The following is a 21,240-nucleotide window of genomic DNA, read 5'->3' on the forward strand; positions in this document are numbered from 1 at the left end:
CTTACCTGCCTGTGTGTAGCCAGATTGGAATCTGGGCCTGTTTCTGACCCTGTGGTTTGTAGATGTGTCTAGCTGTCAGCTCAAGGACAGCATGGCTCCTACTCACTCCTTGTTATTCAATTTCTTGATTTGCTGCGTGCAAGCACCACTATCCTGCTTGTTGCTCAGATCCGTAGCAGGCCTGGATCCTCTTAACGCACCCTCTGGTCAGAAATGAAGTCTTGCAGGTGCCTTTCACTTGACTTCTGGAAGGCTCAGCGCTGTTTCCATCCAGAGAGGTGAAACTCGAACATAAGCTGCTCCTTGTCCTCTCTGAGGCATTTCAAGGTCCCTCTGCCTGCTGTTTCTCACTCCATCAAAGAGCAGATGCCCACAAGCTGCATCTCCTCCTGCCTCCACGCAGGAGGGAGGAGCTTCCGTTCACCTCTGCAGAGCTTACGCGCTTCCCTTCAAATCCATTCTTGCTGCTCAGGTTTTCTAAGGCAAAGACAACAGGCTGCTATTATCCTGAGATTGGCCTGTTTTACCATGTATTCCCTGGTCTGCCTACCTTCATCTGTCATCTTTTGTCAGCCCCGGGGAGCAGGATCTGTTTCATTAGTTTGGGTAGCACCTTACCTGGTACAGTGGGACTGTGATTTGTGGCTGGGACTCCTTGCCACTGTGATGATATGCATATCAGTGGTGTGGAAATGTTCAGCTACTCCAGTAATCAGGCCATGGTTTTGTGACTAAATATGGCTTTAGGAGTCTGACTTCAGACTTCTATTTTTGAAGCACTCGGCCACGTGCATTTTTAACCGTAATTGGAGTTCTGGCTTTTTCTGCCTGTTCAGATTGCGTGAATTGCGGTGTTGATGGCTTCCTCTTATGCTGCTGCGCGTCCTGGTTTGTATTAGATCCAAAACTAAAAATATGAATGAGAGGCCTTGCTGCTACACTTGGATGTGAGCTGTGCTGCTCAGTGCATGTGTGCCAGGTCATAATGCAGAGAGTCAGATGATGGGATTACTAAAAAAAATGACGTGGTTTTGCCTACCTCCTTTGCTTATGATGACCCGACCAAAGGATCCTAGGCATTGGCAGTGGCAAACATGTCAATTCTGTGTCCCTGTCAGTGGAGGATGATCTCTAAGGAATATTTGTATGTTCAACCTGTATGGTGTGGCCTCCATTGATACCTTTGAAATGTATTCAACAGTTGGTCAGGGGTGTTGCTGTTCCTTGGTCTAAAATCAAGAAATGAATGTTTTTGCGTTATGCTAATGAGCCAGCATAAGCATTCGTCTTGTGTTCGTTTTCCCCAACATCTGCGTAATCTGTAGAATTCCGGGTTGGTTGGTTGGTTGGTACATGCAACGTATGCTGTTGAGGAACGGAAAACACCTTAAAGAGTTCTCTAGTCCTAGGTGTGTTTCCATTTATGTTTATAATAAAAAGTCTTTTTAATACTACTTTAAAGTCTTATCTGGACAAACAGTAGCTGGCTAATCTCAAATGAAGGAAGAGGAGGATCAGTCTCTCCTACCGGTCCTTGCCTTCTGCGTCCCAACAGTTCAGAGTCGTATTGTGTTTGGTGCTGTTACATGTCAGTCTACAAAAAGCTTACCGTTGGATCTTCTAATCTTTGGTTTTGTTTTTGGGTTTTTTTCCAGGAGAAAAACTAGACTACAAAGCCTGCGAGGCGCTGGAAGAGATTTTCAAGCGGGTCCAGTTCAAAATTGTTGATTTGGAGCAAACAAACTTGGATGAAGATGTAAGTTACAGTTCCCGTTACCTCACTTATCATAGCCTTTTGTCTCCAAGCCTGAGGGAAGTCTGCCTCCTTTCTCTGTGTTGTCCAGCATTGTCCGGTTCTGAGCTCTTATGCACACAGGTTAGTGAACAGCTGGATGGGAACATCCAAATTAAGACCATCACTTGACATTATATTGCGCTTGGTATTATCCCCTTTCCTGTTCTCATGTACACATTTTCTTGTTCTTGCTGTCTCTATGCTTCCAGAGTCCAGATGGCCAGGATTCAAGTGGAGCTCAAAGTAAGATCCCAAATCATTGTGAATTAGGGATAGGTATGAACATTCTTTTCATATGATCAAAGGTGACTGGAAGGCTCTTTCCTGGCTGGAAGCTGAGTTCAGATTTCTCATTCCGACCTTTTGTGCTGCATTAGCTTGCAGAACAAGCTCTTTGTTCATGGTCTGTGCATTGTCTAGGTGTGATTAGGAGATGCCCCTCACTGCAAAATTATCCTGTAGGTCCCAATGGGTAAGTGAAGGATGGATGCATCTTTAGCTGCTTTGGTACAGTGGGACCATGCTGCAGTAACCCTTTAAGGTCAAGACCTGGGCTTATGCTCTTAGTAGCTTATTTCACCACTGACCCATTTGGTAATTTTGCTCTTAAAGATTGGGGATCGAGTCCAGCTTTGGGCCACTTGGGTATACTTCTGCTTTGGGCCACTTCTTATCTCTGTGATCACTCCACCCGACTCTTCTGTACAGATGTGCCCAAAGTTCATGCCAACCTCGCACCTCTTAAAACAGTGAGGCAAGTGAAATCTCCCAGATGCCAAGCTGCCGTCTCAGCCTTGTTCCCTCGAAAACGGAGCTGATTCTTTACTACCACTTCAGTCCTTTGCATCTTTTCTCTGTAGTCATTAGTATCTAATCTCCCAAAGCTTCCAGGTTACCATGGGTTGTATTTGGGGTTGGGGGGGAACTAATTATAGGTCCCCTCACTTTATAAGTGGCTTTTCTTGCGAGTTGAAATTTTACTCCTGTTGGTCACGATGAAGCCTGACTGACTATGGAAAAGTGAAGATGTCCAGAACTCTTCAAAGTTGGCTGCTACCAAGGTCTTAAATGGTTAAAGGAAGGGTGGGTGTTAATATTTCATTGTCTTTAGAAGTACAAATCATCTTTATTAGAGTATTTAGAGTATTTTTTTTCATGCTCTAGATGCTTAGGACCAGTGATGCTTTCCTGTATCTACTAAAAATACTTCTGATGCAGTCTAGGATTACATTGGTCTCTCTCTTCATGGCTGTGTCGTGCTAGCAGTTCATACTCACCTGTGATCAACTGGTACATCCAGGTTTTTCTCCTGCTATTCTCTCAAATGGATTAGTTCCCAGTTAAGACGAGGAAATTATTGGTTTTAGCCTGTGTAAATGACCTTGCACTTGGTACCATTACACTTCCTGTGGATGGGAAGAACAGAAATGAGATGATCATCCAATGCTTCTTGCGGTGTATGATATGAATGCTGTAGACTGGTTGATTGGTTTTTCAGGCTAGTTACTTGGCATACTATGTTTCTGGCATATTTCCTCATAAGACAAAAGGGGGGTCATTTAACAGTGTTTACATTACTAAGAAGCTTTTGCTGGTGCGTCATGCTTCCTTGGAATCCCTTCTTCAGCTGTGACCAGCCTTTTTATCTCCATGGTGGATTTCTTAATATAGTTTAGGCTACACGTTAGGTGACTTTCTGATGGAGGTTGGTTAAGCCATGAGCTCCCAAATGATGTGCTTAGAAACATTGTATTCATCATCCTAAAACTAAGCAAAATCCACCTAGCTCTCTAGGGAATCCTCCTGCCTTGTTTCTTAGGTATGGACCAAATGAACTCGTAGATGTTTTCGGTTTCCAGTTTACATATGTGGGTGGTGTTGATCCTTTGGCCTCTTGGTGTGATGTGGATGAGGGATAAACTCAACAATTTTTGTTTCAGTTAGGGCAGGTGTTTTGTGAGAAATCTTTCTTATTTATAAAGTGAGAGCTTACTACAGGGTGTTGGCTTTGCCTGTAGCTGATTTGTCGGGGTTCATACATGTTCTTGTGGGCTAGAGCTTCCAGCCCATAGACGTCTAAGTAAGTCTTTCCTCGCCCTTCTTAGCTGCTGTGGACAGAGTCTGAAAGGAAACAGCCAACAGCAGCTGGTGTCAAGAGGCAAGGTGAAAGAGAGAGCCACATCCTACTGCAGGCTACCGCAGCTGGCCCAGAGGCCGTTCTGCCTCCTTTGCTATGGCCATGCTTGTAGCCCTTCATGGATATAGAGGGAGTGTTTTTCTGTGCTGGTCAAGCTCTCTTAGTGGGGACACGACAGCTGTGCTGAGTGAAACTGTTTTGTACCAGTCAAGTAAAGATCTCCCCATGAGCAAGTTACGTGGTTGAGCTGTGGCTTTGCAGGCATAACTCTGCTAGTGCTACAGGGAGTTTGCTGACATGGTTCTGTCTGTTGGGGTTCATAGCTCTGACATGAACTGCCAATATAGCTGTGCCAGCAGACAGCTGCAGGAGAACCCTGGCCACCGTTTTTCTTCTGGGAGGTGGGATGTCAGAGAGCTATTCATTTGTCAATGTTGCAGTGGGTTTATACCAGGATATTCCGTTCTGGTAATTGGCTGAAGTAGCTACACTTGCTGTAATCCAGTTAGATCAGTGCAGGATTTGCACCAATTTTAACTCAAACCATTTTAAATCAGCTTTTTAATTAAATTGATGCAACTCCCATGTTTAAGCAAGGCTCCAACTCTGAACACCTCCGCTCAGTTTCTGAATGAAACCTCCTTGTTGGAGTCCCCACATATAGTTTTTGGAGGAGAAAGTAGTGGCAGTGAGTGCCGTGTGTGCCCCATGAAACTGAGGAACTTTGTTTCGTCTGTAATCGGAAGAATGCATTAACCGGTTCACTTGCGTCTGAGTTTCCGAAGTGGACAGGTTGGAACTCTGCACTGCCTCTGGAGGTCAGGCTCGTTGGCAGAAGACTGATAGATGGCACGTCTGTGCTATTTGTTGCTGGTCTGTTCATGTTCCCTGGACAAACAAGCTCCACGTCTGACATTGTCATTTGAGTAACTTTCAACAGGACACAACACTTTCCCCACATCCCTCCAATTAATTGGACGGAGTAACCCCATCTCTCTGGATGAAGCTGACCCAACCCCAGCCCCTTCTGTTGTTCAGTCCCATGTAATATCCACAGGGCTCAGTCCTGTTCCCTTTGCAGTCACTGAAAATTTTGGCTTTGTCATCAATCCCACCCAGAGCCACTGGAGCCTGTACAGCAAGGTCATTTCATGTTTGCATTGGGCTCCACTAGCTTCTTGTCCATACCTAGGCCACTTACTTGAATTTGAGTCTCAGCTGAGGGGTCAGAGTGTCTTGAGCTTCCCCGAGCAGCCTGCCCAGGGGCCGAGGGGAAAAAGGAAACGAAGTAGAGCAGTGTCAGATGGCCCAGACCCCAGCATGCTGGAATAATCCACATGAGCTTCAGGGGAGCTGCAGAAAAGTGTCCCAGGGTTTTAGAGGAATAATCAAGTGCTGCTCGTTGCTTTTCAGAAAGGAATGGCTGAGAAAAGTGACCTAACCACAGGATTAAATCCCTTGTGTGCGTTGGGGGTGGGGGGGATTCTCTTCCCAAACGTCCGTCAGTATGAAGCCTGCTTACTGAATGGATCATTTCTAGGCAGGTCACTTCCTGGAGATAAAAAGCTGGCACTTGTCTGCCAGCCTTGCTGCTGTATCGGCTTTGCTGTGCTAGCCCAGCTCTATGTCAACTTTCTTGTTCTCTCTCCACCCCCTTCCCTCTTGTTTTCCAGGGTGCCTCGGCGTTATTTGACATGATTGAGTATTATGAGTCAGCAACGCACCTCAACATCTCGTTTAACAAACACATCGGCACCCGAGGCTGGCAGGCAGCCGCACACATGATGAGAAAGGTTGGTGCTAGCTCGAGTATTTTTAGTATTTGTTTTTTAACTCATTGCTTGGGATTGTCCATAGAGACTAACACAGTGGGTCAAGAGAGGAAACCATTATGGTACTTTGGAAGAGGCAGAGGAGGCTTACAGCAGTCCATCTGGGTGTGTGACAGCTGCTTCCTTCATCTCTCTAGCCTATCCTGTGATGAGCAGAAGATGAACCAAATCAGTTTGTCTGTGTCATTCGCCCCATTTAATTCAGCCATACATTTTATAGCAGTTCAGCCTCACTTGCTGTGGGATTGAAGCAGACAAACAGAATGGTTAAAATGGACCAGCTGACACAGGCTGTAAAGTGGGAAAGTACCTCCCTCAAGACCATATCATTATTTGCTGGTCCATGCACATAGCTACAAGTCATTGTAGTGCCAGACTTCAGTGCTATTGAAACTTGGTTGACCTGCCAGTTTCTAGTGCGTGCACATAAAACATTACAGGTCTGGTGTTGAGCTTTCCTGGGAAGTCCTATCTGATATTTGCAGAGTTGTGGGGAAGGCAGAAGATTTGTATCATGACTAAGGCTCTGCCTTGTGATTTGAAAGACCTTGGCCCAGCTGCCAGCCTTTGTGTCATCTGAGCATACCTTTAATATCTGTCCACTGACACACTGAATGAGATTAGTCTGGGAAAACCCCAGCTCTGCCCCCAGGGAAAATATTGTGACCACATGATGCAACCTTTGAACCCAAGTAAAACTACTCTAACCCCAAAAGCTTAACCCTGATTCCAGCTCAGGGTGCCTCCCTTTCCAGTCAGTTGTTAGCACACAGGCCATCTCCAAGAAGGAGTGTCCTTGTTTTTATAGCTGAGCTATTTAAAATGGCTTCCTTAAAGTCATGAAGGAAATGTGTAGCAGAGCTCTCGAGTTTATGGAGCTCTGCACCCTAAGTGATCTTTCCTCTTAAAACTCCTGTAAAGCTTGAAGCCAGGTGACAAAGACTTTGTTCAAAACAACCCATGAAGTATTAATAGTGCCCCCCACCCCCAGCTCAAACACCTTTCTTAGCAGAGTAACTGATATACAGCAATGTGTATGGAGCTGTTGTGTGAAGATGATGCAGTGAGTAGTGAAAAGCTTCTCCCACGCTAACCTTGCCTGGGTGTACTGTACAAGGTTAGGTAACAGGGACGATGCATGCCATGCTCGTTGGGCAAAGTATTTGTGTTCACCAAAATAATGTGCATGTTTCTGTCATGGAGCCGGGCTCCTCGACAGCCTTCAGCTCTTTGGGTAATGGAGACCGGCAGGAATATTCTGTGCAGCATTCTGTTATGGTGTGCAAGGGATCTCACTACCCACTCACCGCAGTATCACAGCAGCACTTGGTACCTTAGAGCTTCGCACTTTCAGAGCGCTCTACAGACACCAATTCCTTTTGACATTTATGACTCCACCTTGTTTCTACTCCTGTAACATGATAACATGAGCAAGTAGAAGTCTGCTCGCAAAATAAGATGAAAGTAGAACTGAGGCAAATCCTTCTACAGTTCTGTTACAGCGCAGCAGAATCACGTTGTGCCCATGGTTTTGGTCTAATGAGTGCCTGTGGTAAACATCAGGACTCTGGAAATCCAAATTCCAGCAAACAGGGTTAGCTGGTATCTGATACCTATCCTCTCTATTACTCAGGCTCTGATGTGAGGACTGCTTTCATAGCAGGGTACTTTGCAAAAGATTGTTGTTCTGCCACCGCCCCCTCTTCCCAGTCACTTTTTGCACCATGCAACTGAAGTGAAATCAGGACTTGGTGAAAGGTGCCATGGTAATTGTGCCAGAAATACTGTTTACAGATCTGCCCCTTTTCACACTTTTTTTTTTTGAGCTTAATATAGTTTTAAAAATCCTATGAAGTTTTAATTAGGTTGCAGAGTCAACATTCGCATCGGGAGATGCCAGACTTCACTGTTGCCTTAGTTCTGCCCCCTGTGCGTCCAGCCTCTGTGTGGAGTGAGGCTGAGGTCCTGTGCGCGCGATGGTGTCAGTGTAAGGTCAGTGGAATGCACGCAGGTCTAGAGCAGGATTAAGGCTGCACCAGAAATCACAGGCCCAGCATTTCTTAAATTCCCTGAGCATTAGTGTATTGATGGATGGGGTGTGAGCCACAGGTACTGTCTAAGGGTTATGTCCTGTCTAAGGCCAGAGCAGTTTGACACCCCTGCCCTACTGCCTTGCTTTTGTATCAGGAAGCAACTAAGAAGAATCCATATTCCCTCCCCCATCCCATCCCATCCCATCCCACATTGTTTCCTGCCTAGGCAGCTCCTGATGCAGTGTCTGGTGCCATGTTTGCTGGTGCTCTGGACCCATCTCCTTGGAATGTTCCTATCACCATATTTTAGCTTGTGGCCAAAAGATCCATGAGACACGAATAACATGAGGGAAATGTCCCTGGTCTTCTCTGTGCCAGGGACTCATCTTCAAAACAACAGTATGCCTGGCTGCTTTTCTTGTGAGCATTCAGTAATGTTTATGGCGTACCTTGAGGCTCGTTGATCAAGGCAAGTTGGACAAAGGGTCTTCAAAGCTGATCTGCAGTTGGATTTTTCTGTTGGAATATGTGCCTGCTTTGATGGCGTGCAATGGCTCTGTGATGTGGCTGAATAACAACCATCTCCCCTCTGCCTTTCTTTTCCAGACCAACTGCCTGCAGTACCTGGATGCTCGCAACACGCCTCTGCTGGATCACTCAGCACCCTTCGTGGCTCGTGCTCTACGCATCAGTAGCAGCCTGGTCGTGTTGCACTTGGAGAATGCCAGCCTGTCTGGGCGCCCGCTCATGTTACTAGGTGCATAGCCCGAAGAGATGCATTTTGAGCCATGGTCCTGGCCCTACTCCTAAACTGACCGCATGTTCTAGGAGGCTGCACTTGTGCCTCTGGGTGCCTTGTGCCACGGTGCCATAATTCTGCCTCCATGGAAGTACAGTACAGCCTTTCCCATCCTTAGCAGCCTCGGGGCAGGGGTCATGGCTCTGTCAGGTCGCAGAGTTTGCAGGGCCCCCTGAGGAGGTTTGCCCTGTGGGGACCTGATTGCTATGCTCTCCCAGGTGAGACTGGCCAAGCTGCAGCATTGCAACAGTCCAGCTGGCTTGAAACATCTGTGAAAAGGTTTTAGACTTACCATACTAACAGGTCTCATGATGCTGCATGCTGACCTGGTTGAAAGGGGTACAGCACTGCTCTCTTAAGATTTGCGTAAGCGAGCAGTGGAAGGAGGGGAGGGGAAGGATAGGGGATGGATGGGAGTCATCCACACACCTGCAGTTCTGAGCGTTCAGAGGTGTGCTCAGACTCTCTCCTGACAAAATATTAAACCACTTGGAGCAGCCGTGGCTGTTTGGGCAGCGAACCGTCATGGGCTGGAGCTAGGCCTTGTACTGAGAGCAAGCATGGGTTGGTCACAGAGGCAAGCCAAGAGGTGGCTCTCAGTAATAAGTTGCTGTAACTACCCATGCAACTGCTGGCATCAGAGCTGTGTTCTTGTGTATCTGATGGGTTGGACAGCAGCTCCCATGGTAAATAGCTCCTGGATAGCCATACAGGTGTGATCTTGATGTGAAATATTGAGCTTTACCCTGCCTGTAGTACCCCTGCTGGCCAGGGGATCTCTAGTATCAGGATTGCCCTGGTTAAGGGTGTGACTGCACAGCCCTTCAGCTAAGTGCAGAAATGGGGGAGGGCATAAGGGGCAGAGTACAGGTTCCCTGCCTCCAGGAAGCCACAAGAAGCATCCTGGGATGCATGTCCCAGGTCCAATGTCTCCTGAGCAGAGCCTAGGCTGGTGTGCTGCAGCTCTGCTCTGCTCTTGCATCAGTGGCTGCCTTTCAGACATGGAGCTCTGCCACTTTCCAGCCTCAAGCATTTAGACACTCAATGCTCGAGCTCCTTTCCTGGAGGTTAACTGTATTGTTGTCATCCTCTTCCCCCTCCCCCCCCCCCCCCCCCCCAGTTGCCTTCATTGTTCTCCTGATTACACCCTGATGTTTCAGGAGAAACACTGCAGAACATGGTGTGGTGCTAAGAATGGGCTGTAGGGACTATTTGCCTACAGTGCATGGCCCTGCACACCATCCAGAATGAATTAATAATCAACTGGGAGCAGTAGAAACTAACAGGCCCACAGCAATAATTTATGAAGCTTCAAGTCTTGTCATCTCCTGTTACATGCTGTCCCAGGCGTGCCGTGTTTCTGTGCACAGCTCCCCTGCTCCGTGTGGTCTTTTGTTCCTTTATCTGAAGCTTTCTTTTCTGCTCTCTTGTTTTTTAGCAACAGCTCTGAAAATGAACATGAACCTTCGGGAGCTGTACCTGGCTGATAACAAACTGAATGGCCTGCAGGATTCTGCTCAGCTTGGCAATCTGCTGAAGTTTAACTGCTACATACAGATACTGGACCTGCGGAACAACCACATCCTGGACTCAGGTGCAGAAGCCTTGTCTTTCTGCTTTCCCTTCTCAGACTTGTTGCAGAGAATAAGCTCCATTGGAAGTTCCGTGCGAGATGTGAGAGCTTGTCAGCTCCAGTGTCGTGCTCCAAGCTGGCTTGAAATATCTGTCCTTTAAAAGCACGCTAAATCTTCCTTCCTCTCTGTCTGAATGTTTTTCCCCAAGCCATCGTTCTAACCCCACTCTCCAAACAGGGAATGTCTAAATCCTCAACTCTTTTAACAAAGTTAGTTTGAGCTCTCGCTTGAGTCAGAGCACAACCATGGAGAAGCGAAGCCAGGTGGAATGTGCTTGGGGAAGACCAGGGCAGATGCTACCTTAGGCAGTTGCTGTCAAGGCAGCGCTCACTATGGTAGAATCCTACGGTTGGAAGGGACCTCAGAGGAGTGCAGGTAATGCCCAGTGTTATGACCTGAGCAGCACCAGTCAGTAGAAAGAAAGAGTTGTAGCTGCTAGGCGACATCACATCTCGATAAGTGCAGTCTTCTCTTTCCACAGGCCAGGAGTTAGTTTGAGGTTTTGAGCAGCAGAAGAGGCCTCAGGCCGGGCAGATTTGACAGAGGTTTGTGGAAAAACCTTTTCTGTACTTCACTGAGAACACCTGTAGCAGGCAGCACCAGCACTGGCACCCAGTGGAAAGTGGAGATGAGCTGCGTGCTTCCAATTTCAGAGTTGAAATAAGTGTCTTTGAAAGCAGCTTAAGTGTTTTTAAGGTATTGTAGCAGTCTGAGCCACGTAAACCTCTCCAAGTGCTTAAGGGAGCTTTTGAGCTGCCTAGATCCCATTAAGGAACCTGTTATCCTGATGGTGAAGTGTCACTTCCCCATTATACAAAAGCCAAGATGTTGCAAAACATCTGCGTAGTTCTGTAATATGGGGACCTGTTCCCTTCTTGGTCAGCTGAGGTACCTCTTCACATCCCTGGGCACTTGAAATAGCTGTGACTTAGTGTTGCTGAAATAGCTTTCTGAATTTCCTGATTGGAATCTGGCCGTTCTCAATGAGACCTGCTGACCCTTTCCAAGATGGTTACCCAAATGCTGTTTGCTAACGCAGATATTGTTATTGCCCATGTCTTTTGTGTGTGCGCATGTTTTTCCCGGTAGTGAGATAATCCTTGGACCACAACATCTATGTGAAAGGCAAGGATTTTGGGGGGCGAGCCTTTTTCTTGAACTAACTTCCTTTTTCAGACCTGATGAATACATCCCTGTACACACATCCTCTACAAAGCAACAGCAGAAATATACCTGTGCTTACATTCTGCTGTGTCCTGACCTGGCCCAAGCTACTTTAAAATCATGCCATTTAAAATTAATATGTAACCGTCCTTTGGACGGGTCAGGCCTGGGCATTTGGCTCTTAGAGGCAGGTTTTAATTCTGATTCAGTGACTATGTTAAGGGCATCTTCCCCTGCAGATGCCTTGCTCCCTGAAACAAATGAGAGCACCGCATGCCTGCTGCAGCAGTTAATATGATATCCCCTTGGTGCTGCGCAGTATGGGAAGTTCCATTTGTGTTGCTTGCCTCCTGCAGCAATCGAAGCCTGAGCAAAAGACTGGATTAGATGAGGCAAGAAAAGTGCTGTTCAAGCCTGTTAGCATCAGGCTGCTGGCACCGTGACTCCAGAGGTACTGGTCTGCAAGTGCTGACTGGTGCTTGTTCCCTAGGTTTGGCGTACGTCTGTGAGGGGCTGAAGGAGCAGCGAAAAGGTCTGATCACTCTGGTTTTGTGGAATAACCAGCTGACTCACACCGGCATGGCTTATCTGGGGATGACACTGGTGAGTGGAACTAATGGTGTTGGCATGGCCTTGCTGACAGAACAGCCTGCAGCTGAGCTGGGGTGGGAGGGAGGTGGGTGTAAGCTGGCCCATTTGCTTTCCCCGTTGTCTGGTGTTTGGACCCAGACCTCTGGAGTACCCGAATCAAGGAACTGGAGATCAGCAATGGGCAGGGCAGAGCAAGTATAATGTTCCCAGAGACCTGTTTCCATTGTCTCAAATCAGAGAGAAGCAGCGCGCCTGTGGCAGAGGGGTCAGGGCAGACGGGGACACTGGGTGGAGCAGAGAGCCCATTTTGGCAAAAGGATGAGAATTGGTGGGGGTGAGAGCTGGGGTCTGCTAAGCAGAGGATCCCCTTTACCTCCTGCATGCCTTTTGCTGCCTGCCCTGACCCTGCTGCTGCTCTGCTCCCCCTGGTCCCTGTCTGGATTCCTGCCTCTAGCCTCTCACTCCTGGGTTTTCCAGTCTTCAGTTTTCACTCGCTAGAATTTTCTTCCAGTTTCTCACCTTCTCCTTTGCTCGTCCCCGTCTTTCAGCTGCCTTCCGTTACTCCTGTCACCCTCTGACCCGCTGCCTCTTCCTTACAGAGCAGGCTTGCTTTTGCCCCCAGCCACAAGCTAGCAGCCACTTCCTGAAGCTGGGAAGGTGAAAGCTGTGGCTTCTGGCCTCAGCCTGGCCAGCAGCCACTCTCACTAATTATGCCATGGCTGAGCTGCTCAGGGCTTTAGTGCGTGGTATTCTAGGCAAGACTTTGTGCAGGGAGAAGGTCTGACAGTCTGGGGGCTCACACGGAGCAGAGGGGTGCTGGCAGTGTAGTGATTCAGCTTGTGACAGGTCGAAGGAGTGGGCTGGGAGCTGGGCCATGTTTGCACTCTATCATCCCAACGTTGGTTTCACCAGGTCAGTGATCCAGGGCCCCCTTCAGTCTGCAGGGGAGATTAAACTGCTAGTGTCTGTCAGACCTGGTGATCCAGGCTCAGCTCAAAATTGGTCTCTCTCCCTGACCTCCATGATGTAGTTGTGATTGCCAGAGTCCGCTCCACAGCAGAGGCATCGTACTCCTGCCTTCCTGCTGCTATAACATACTGTTTGGCTTCACTTTCCTGTCTTGCCTGCAGCCCCACACGCAGAGCCTGGAGACCCTGAACCTCGGTCACAATCCTATTGGGAATGAAGGGGTTCGCAATCTGAAGAACGGACTCATTGGAAACCGCTCCGTCCTGCGGCTGGGCTTGGCATCCACCAAACTCACGTGTGAAGGTAAAATAGGTGTTTGTTATGCTAAGTGCGTGCTGCTTTTAGGGCTATCCATCTGCAGGTCCCAAATGCCGTTGCAGCGGGTGGTGGTATTTCATTACCGTCTCTCCTCTCCACTGAAATCCTTTCAACTCTAGGCAACTAGTGACTTTGCTCCCCTCTGCTAACTGGATAAGCACATCAGTGGTGACTGCCCTGACAGCCGGATTATGGAAGAGACCTCGGCCCAGCTTTCTCAGCCCATCAGGTTTTATAACTGCACAGGGGTTCGTTTTATAGAGGGCACTTGCTTGCAGCTAAAGTGATTGCTGCTTCTGAAATCATTTTATCCACAGACCAAGCCAGGACTTCAATTCAGGCACTTAACACTGATCTAGCAGGTTGTTTTGAAGCTGTGCTGCGCACGTATTAAAACCAATTCCTCACAGGAGAGTCCATGACATGGACCTTTACCAGTATGTCCATTTTAGAGGAGGAGAGGACAGGTGATTAGGCTACACCTCCTCCCAGCAAGTGGGACTGGAGGTGTGAAGCCTTACTTCCAGATCCTCTTTTACCATACTCGCGCTGTGTATGAACATTTAAACATTGTTCTTAGTTAAGATTTGGGAAAACCCACAGGGTGTTTCATAAAAGAAATGACAGCTGACATGGGAGATCCATGGGCTATTCTTTTTCTCTTCCTACATGACAAGAAAGTTTCATTTGTCCCTTAATTTCAGCAAATAACCCCTCTGCGTCGCACTGGCTTCATGGCATCCCACACATCCAGTGAAGCTGCCAGCAGCTGCAGCCTCAGCAGCAGCATTCCTGCTGCAACACTCCTGTGGCTGCAGGGAGTGAAGATTAGGCCAGGAACAGCATTTCTTCTCCCTCACCAAACGGCCCAATTCTTCTGTAGTTAATAAAGTCTATTTGTCGTAGCCTCTTTGTTTTCAGGGAGGAGGGTCACACTGGAGTGGCCCACAGCCACATTGTTTAACACCCCCTCTGCAGTGGGAGAGCTGAAGCTACCTGCCCTTGCTCGTTGTCAGTGGCTGACGTCCTGCCTGTACAACAGCTGATCTGGGATTGCTGTGACTTCCCACTTGGAGTCCTTGCACTTGGTGTCTCTCCTGCCCCCCCACGCCCCATAGCCCTGGCTGGTCCAAGGGAATCTCTGCTGTGGTTCCTCCTGCAGGATGTCTTGGTAATCCCTGGGCTTTCTACAGGAGAAGTGACTGGTCTGTCAGCACCAGTGGTTGAGAGGGGCCATATTCCAAGAGGGTACTTCAGTGGCTGAAGTACCATGAGGCACTGCATCTAGCATGGAAAGAGCAGAAGCCACCAGTCAGCCTGGGCTCTTGTGTGCTCCCAGGCCCTCTCCCTGCCCTGCAAGCTTCCCTCTCTTTTGTTTCTTGTTTTAACAATCTGGCAAGTCCAATCAAATGTGAGGAAAGTAAAACCCCAGAGGTGCTGCCCCTGCACACAGCCCAAGCCCCTTCCATAGCTGGCTGTGCTCCTGCTTCCCATTCCCCCTCCCCTGGCGCTTGCTTTGGTTACAGCCTGCTGCAGGGACTGCCCGCAAGCATGTTCGTGCCCAATGTGGACCCTGCTGCCAGGTGGGAGCCACAGGGACCCTTATGCCCACGCAAAGCCTTGATGAAATCTGGTCTCTGCATCACCCCATCCACCTGTCTGGGTAGGGCAGAGCTGGGGTCTAGGGCTGGGGTCTCGAAGGTCTGGTCCCTACTGCAAAGAATCTGTGATCTCCTCGCTTATTAAGTGCCTACATACTGTAACATGCATGTGGTAACTGGTGTGGGGGTGAGGAGGAGGAGCAGCAAACTTGCAAATACTTGGCTAAGGGTATACAGAATGAGCAAGTTCCTTGTGAGTTGTACATTGTCTGTCTGTCCTCTCTGTCTCACTTTTACCATGTCTGTTTTATGTATATTGGGAATCTGTTGGCCCACATCTGAAATGCAGATATTTCTGATTAAGAAAATGTGTTTATAAACGCATGCGAAACAATACATAAAAGCATGCATGTGTTAGGACAAGGAGTGGAGAAACCCCTCTGGGGTATACCCACTGGTGGCGTGATGGATGCCAGAAGGGGGAGTATCTGAACTGGAATATACTCAGGGAGCAAAGTGAATCCCCTCGCTGGGCAGACAGTGCTGTGGGGGGGGCAGAAGGATTTATTACAGGTGTCCAAGGCGCCTTTGTCACACTGAAGACAAACGGAGCTAATGTGCATAGAGCAGAGTCCCCAGGTGTCAGACTTTCCCTGGACAGCCTTGTGAGCCCTTCTCTTTGGTCCACACACACACTCATGTTTTTGCCATTGTTCAGGGAGAGCTTGCTATGAGCTGTTGTCTTTCATGGCTCATCAGAGGCTTTTTGTCCCCTGCAGGTGCTGTGGCAGTAGCGGAATTCATCGCAGAGAGTCCCCGGCTCCTTCGACTAGACCTGCGAGAGAATGAGATTAAAACGGGAGGCCTGATGGCGTTGTCCTTGGCCCTCAAGGTCAACCACTCACTGCTCAGACTGGACTTGGACAGGGAACCAAAGAAAGAATCGGTGAGTGGCCCTGCACAATTGAGACAAGCTGCCCTGCCCTGTCTGCCCCCTTTGCACTGCAGTGCTCCAGTAGGAGCTTCCCAAACTCGTGCCCAATGGTGGTGGGCAGAGGTGCTGCCTGAGGTGGTTGTGCCAGGCTGCCTCAGCAGAAGGTAGAACAGCCCCCTGGCTCGTTCACTGGGGCTGTGGCTTTTGAAACCTTCCAGTTCCAAGCTTGCTGTGTCATGGCACGTTAATGGGAGTCTTGCTGTGCTGACAGCAGCTCCTCTTAACTGCTTGAGGCGTTCTTGTTCCAGTTTCCTGCATGCAGGCTCGCTTCCTGGTGCCGCTGACTCAGCTTGTACCGGAAGGGAGCAGCCTGTGGCACCTCGAACTACATGGATATGCCCTCCAGCAGGCTATGCCATGATGCTGGCGATAGGATCTTGCCATCCTCTTTTCTTCCCCACATACCTCTCCAGGAGATTCTCCTCCTAAGCTGCCACAAGGGTTTGTGATGCAGAGGAAGAGCTTGGGCAAGAGCTCTTGTCTTGCTTCCTGCGAGCTCAGTAGTTTTTGCTTTCCAAGGAAGCTGCATGCCTAACTGGCTGCAAGGTGAAGTGTATGGCACAGATCCGCTCCAGCATTAGGCTCCTGATGAGGTTCCCCTAGCTGAGCTGTAGATCATTGCTTTCTCTGGGCTGATGCTCCCCATGGCAGTGCTTCTTAACAGATGCTGTTGTTGCCTTCGCTGGAGGCTGGAAAAGGTGCTGCAGCAAAACGGTAATTTCGTACCTGTAACAGTTCTTTGTGACCATATCCCCAGTGCCTCGTGCCCACCAGGGGATTCCCAGAGCTGGTGCATTGGGAAAGTGACTGCTGTCAAAGCCCTACATCTGCAGGCCGGATCCAGTGGCTCCATGGGCTTGGATCCAGCCTGTGACCTGTAGGTTGCCGATCCTTGATCTACAGCCGTGTGCAGCAGAACAGTGAGAAACAGATACAGGTGAAAGTTCTGACTGCACTCGGACGGGAAGCTTCAGAGAGCATCTACACTGGTTCTCAATCCTGTCTATCCATAACATCTATGAATCTATGGATAGACAGGATTTAGAACCAGTGTAGATGCTCTCTGAAGCCTCCCGGATACCCGTCCGAGTGCAGTCAGAACTTTCACCTGTATCTGTTTCTCGCTGTTCTCTGCAAATTGGAAAGCCTATAAAATTGGTAGAAAAATAGATACTAGAGCACATTTTGCAGCGATCCAGGATTCTAAGCCCTGCATAGGGAGAGGTGTGAATATTGCTGCATGCATCATTTTACCACCAGCTGCAGTTTCAACAGTGGTTTTTCTCTACCTGACAGGTGAAGAGCTTTATTGAAACCCAGAAGGCTCTCTTAGCTGAAATCCAGAACGGCTGCAAGCGCAACTTCATTCTGGCCAAAGAGAAAGAGGAGAAAGAACAGAAATTGCAGCAATCGGCCTCTATGCCAGAGATTACCATTACTGAGCCTGTCGAGGAGGGATTGGTGACCAACTGTCAATCTGACAGCACATCACCCCCGCCGGAAGAGGGAGAAGAAGTTGCGGAGACGTTGATGTCCAAAGAGAACGGGGATACAGATGAGGCCGCAAACAGCGACAAGGACGGAGTGACGTATTCGGACTCTGACACAGACGAGGAGGTAGAGATTGGGTTGGTGACTAAAGAGTTTAGTAAACCAGAGAGCCCAAAGGGTTCTGATTACGTAGCTTACTCACCTCAACCGCCACTTTCTCCTGAGAAAACTGAGGAAACTCTTAGCTCAGGGGGCAGAGCGCCCCCTTCAAACACTGCAGAAGAAACACCATGTGACCCCAAAGGTGTGGGGAGCAACCCAGGGACCCCAGCACACACTCAGTCTCAAGGGAACGAGAGGAGGATTTCTGTTTCCAGCCCAGGCCGAGGCCATAAGATCTTCGTGGTGACACGGGTGGAAAGTCTGCCAGAAAAGCTGGGCGAGAACACTACAAGCCAGGAGAACCCGGTGAAACCTGCTAAGCCCATAGCCCAGATCCTGCTGGCAAAGACTGAGTTCTTGGACTCGCAAGCGAATGGGACGGTTTCCAAGCTAGCAGCCAACTTGGAAAATGCCGTGTTGTGCGGAAGCACTGGAGCCAGCTCAGAGCGGGTCTCCCCTGGGCAGTGTGAGAGCACTGTCCTGGACACCCTGCTTCCCAACGGGCTCAAGACAGAGTTTGTTCGTGCGCTACCAGATGCATCCTCCGGTGGCGACGGGAAAATGGGGAGCTGTGCCGTGGAGCATGGTAAGAGCGCTCTTCAGTCCTGCGTGCTGAGCTGGGGTCTCCACAGGCGAGTTTCCTCTGACCCCTGTTTCCACAGCACATTCTCTAAAGACGGGGGAACAACCAGGGTTATGAGCCTCTCCTAGGGGGCAGTGGCAGGCTCCAGGGCTGCTCAGTCCCCCCTCAGTCTTCTCTTCAGACTCAGTAAGCCCAGTTCCCTCAGCCTCCCCTTGTCAGTCCTGTGCCCCTGTTCTTGGAACTCTGCAGTGCATCCACATCCTTCGTGTGGAAGCCACCAGTGAGTGACTGGCCAGAGCACTTACCCCATGCTAATATGGCCACACCTCAATGGGAGTAGCCTGGTGCTGGTCTGGGTGGAGCTGGCCACTCCTGGGGCAGCAGTGGCTGAGTGTCCTGTGTGGCCGTCCACATGGCTGCTGCTTGCTTTACGGTGTGCACCTTGCTCCGCGACGGGAGGGCCTTGTTAGCTCTGCCAGGGAAGTCTCCTGGATGGTGCCCTCACCCCACTTCTGACCTATCGAAAAGGACGCGCATTTTTTCCAGTGCGTTACTAAGAAGGCCGGGAGCAACCAGCTGATGAGAGCTCAAGCATTTTTTTTTTTTTTTTTAATCTTGTAATAACTCATCTGCTGATGACTCTTCCACTGATGGTGGAGACAGTTTGTTCAGCATGGGAGATACTGACTGCAGGGGGAAGTAGCAAAGCTCGCTGCACACACGTGTCAGATGAGATGCCCCTGGTGAAAAACCTCGTTGTCTCAGTTGCGGAAACATTGTCCTGAGCAGACGCGCTGAACTTGGAGGCTCGTATGCTTCAGGGTAAGGGTGCGTGAGCTTCACAGGCAGTGCCGCTTGCTGTCACCTGCAGTGTCGTGGTTTCAGTGATGTTCCTTTAGCCTGAGCTCTCGCAGCATCCGATGAAGTGAACTTGGGTTCATGAGAGCTGGTGCTCCATATGCATCTCGTCTAGTTAGTCGATCTAGGGACCCATCGGCCCTGTCTTCTGACAGCTTTGGAGGAGACGGTGGGAGCTTGTTTGTTCAGCCGCTGAGCTGGCCCTCCCGCGGGTGGGCTATCTGAACAGAGAGATTGTTGTAAGCATTCATTTATCTGTGGGGACTTGACGCGTGGTTGGAGTGACAAACATTTACTGGTAGGACTATCGGCTCCGCGTCAGGTGACCAGGCAGCTGACGTTCACGTGGCTTGTTCCTGCTCCCTGCTGGCATGACCTACCGCACAGCGGGAGGGGGAGTCGGTTTTTCTGCTCGCGAGTTGCCCACAGATGTTCGGAACTGTTTGTCTCCTGAGGAAGTAATTCTGGGCCTTTCAGCAGGTGAAAGCTGTGCAAACAGTCCTTGCCGCTTGTTTGCTCAGTGCGGTGCCCACAGCTAGGCACGGCCCTGCACCGCAGCTTCCCTGGCGCGGAGCCGCGGGGAGGAGTGACCTTCAGGTCTGGCGAAGGACGCGCTGCTCAGCGCATCTCCGGAGGACGTTTGCCCTTCTCACCGCAGCATCGCGTTGGTGACTGGCACGCAGATCTGCCACCTTGTCGCTGTTGTGCCTTGGTGGGCCCTGGAGTGTGGAGCCGGATGCCCAAGGGACCTCCTCCGGCCAGTGCTGTGCAGGAGCTGAGCCAGGGAATCAAAGTCTCTTTGCCCTTAAAAAGCTGCTAATTCTTCCTTCTTTTTAAAGAGTATTAACCCCCTCGTTGCATCCTAGTGTGGGCAAATTCCCCATCCCGAGCTAGCAGATGCATGAGGCAGGTCCCCTGGAAGGAGGTTGGCCATCTGAGATGAACTGACGTGACAACGAGACCCTTTTCAGTGGCAAAAACATGGCCTCTCGGCCCCTCTGGCCTCGCTGCCTGCAAGTGTCTTGTTGCTTGGTCCCGTTGGCTGTCTGTGATCTTTCCCTAGAGTACTTGACATAAGACAGCTGCGTCCCACACACGTCAGACCAGAGAAGGTGCTGGGGGCTCCAGGTAGAGAAAGGATCGCATCCCAGCTGTTTTCGTGGCCCACAAGATGTGAGGCTAGCAGACCAGCCCATTCCACCCTCCAGGTCCCAGCCTCCAGGTATCCCCTGCTAAAGACCTGGGCAAAGAGCATGATGTGGCCTCCTCATACCAGCAGCCACATGGCAGGAGCTCCTGCTCGGCCTGTCTGATTCTTGGGTGAAGAGGCAACGCGCCCAACCTGGAGGAGAAGCAGGAGAGGCTTGGGAGTGAGCTGCGCCCACAGATCCAAGTCCCTTTGGAAGCACTGTACAGATTTCCTGGGGCTGGAGCTTTCCCTGATGCTGGATTCAGGAGGTGTTGGGGGAGAGAGCCACGTGTGCACACAGGAAAAGGTGTCCTTTGGGATAGCAGCGGAGAACGGACATCCTGACCCAGGGGGAAGGGGCAAGCTAGATCCAGGCTGCAGAAATCCCCATGCTGGAGACGCTGGTGTGAATGCCTGGGAGTCTAAGAGCTCTGCCGCCGTGTTGGACGCACGGTACCTGTTCCAAGTGCTGGCACGTGGATAGCTCCGGTCTGCTGTAAGGGAGACCAGACTGGAAGTTGGGTCCCCTGCTGCTGCAGCAAACACACCCTGTAACACCTTCGGTAGATGCATTAGATGGAGCTTCACACGGGGGCTGGCTAGGTTTCTTCTCCCTAGGACTGGCTGCAAGGTGGCTTCAAAGCCTCCATCTTCTGGCTAGAATCTCTTTCCAAATTTCCAGCAGCGATTGGCAGTAACTGTACGTAACCTTTGAACACAGAGTCTGGGAGCCCCTGTCTCAATGCGTGTGGCGTGGAACTTGCTAGGCGTTCTTCCTTGCACAGCTGGGGAGAGCTTGCAGCGAATGGTTCTTACGGCCACTGGTTACTGACTTTCCCTGTGTCTGTTTTCAGAACTCAACTGCTCCAAGAATGAGAAGGAGCTGGAGGAATTGCTCCTAGAAGCGAGTCAGGAGACCGGGCAGGAGCCACTGTGACACTTTAGGTAAGGAGGCTTTGCTCTTAGTCCGGGAGCAGGGTACAAGGAAGCTGGAGACTGCACAAGCTGTTGTTGTTGCTGTGCCGAAGCAAAGAGATTCCTCCTCCCCGCTCCAGGATCTACAAACCCCTGGTCACCAGGATCATTGCAG

The 21,240-nt window shown here is 49.9% G+C and overlaps 1 protein-coding gene across 1 annotated transcript in view; it reads left to right on the plus strand.

The window, feature by feature from the left end:
* PPP1R37 (protein phosphatase 1 regulatory subunit 37) overlaps nucleotides 1–21,240 on the plus strand; it is a 68,836-nt gene that overhangs the window by 41,191 nt on the left and 6,405 nt on the right. Inside the window, exons 5-13 of the mRNA XM_019485856.2 lie at nucleotides 1,656–1,756; nucleotides 5,606–5,725; nucleotides 8,404–8,554; nucleotides 10,035–10,190; nucleotides 11,885–11,997; nucleotides 13,116–13,257; nucleotides 15,653–15,819; nucleotides 17,164–18,106; nucleotides 21,005–21,095. Of these exons, the coding sequence (XP_019341401.2) occupies nucleotides 1,656–1,756; nucleotides 5,606–5,725; nucleotides 8,404–8,554; nucleotides 10,035–10,190; nucleotides 11,885–11,997; nucleotides 13,116–13,257; nucleotides 15,653–15,819; nucleotides 17,164–18,106; nucleotides 21,005–21,087 (1,976 nt within the window). The 3' untranslated portion in view covers nucleotides 21,088–21,095. The remainder of the gene's footprint in view (nucleotides 1–1,655; nucleotides 1,757–5,605; nucleotides 5,726–8,403; nucleotides 8,555–10,034; nucleotides 10,191–11,884; nucleotides 11,998–13,115; nucleotides 13,258–15,652; nucleotides 15,820–17,163; nucleotides 18,107–21,004; nucleotides 21,096–21,240) is intronic.

The sequence above is a fragment of the Alligator mississippiensis genome, chromosome 15, assembly GCF_030867095.1.
Source record: "Alligator mississippiensis isolate rAllMis1 chromosome 15, rAllMis1, whole genome shotgun sequence".
NCBI classification, from domain to species: domain Eukaryota; kingdom Metazoa; phylum Chordata; order Crocodylia; family Alligatoridae; genus Alligator; species Alligator mississippiensis.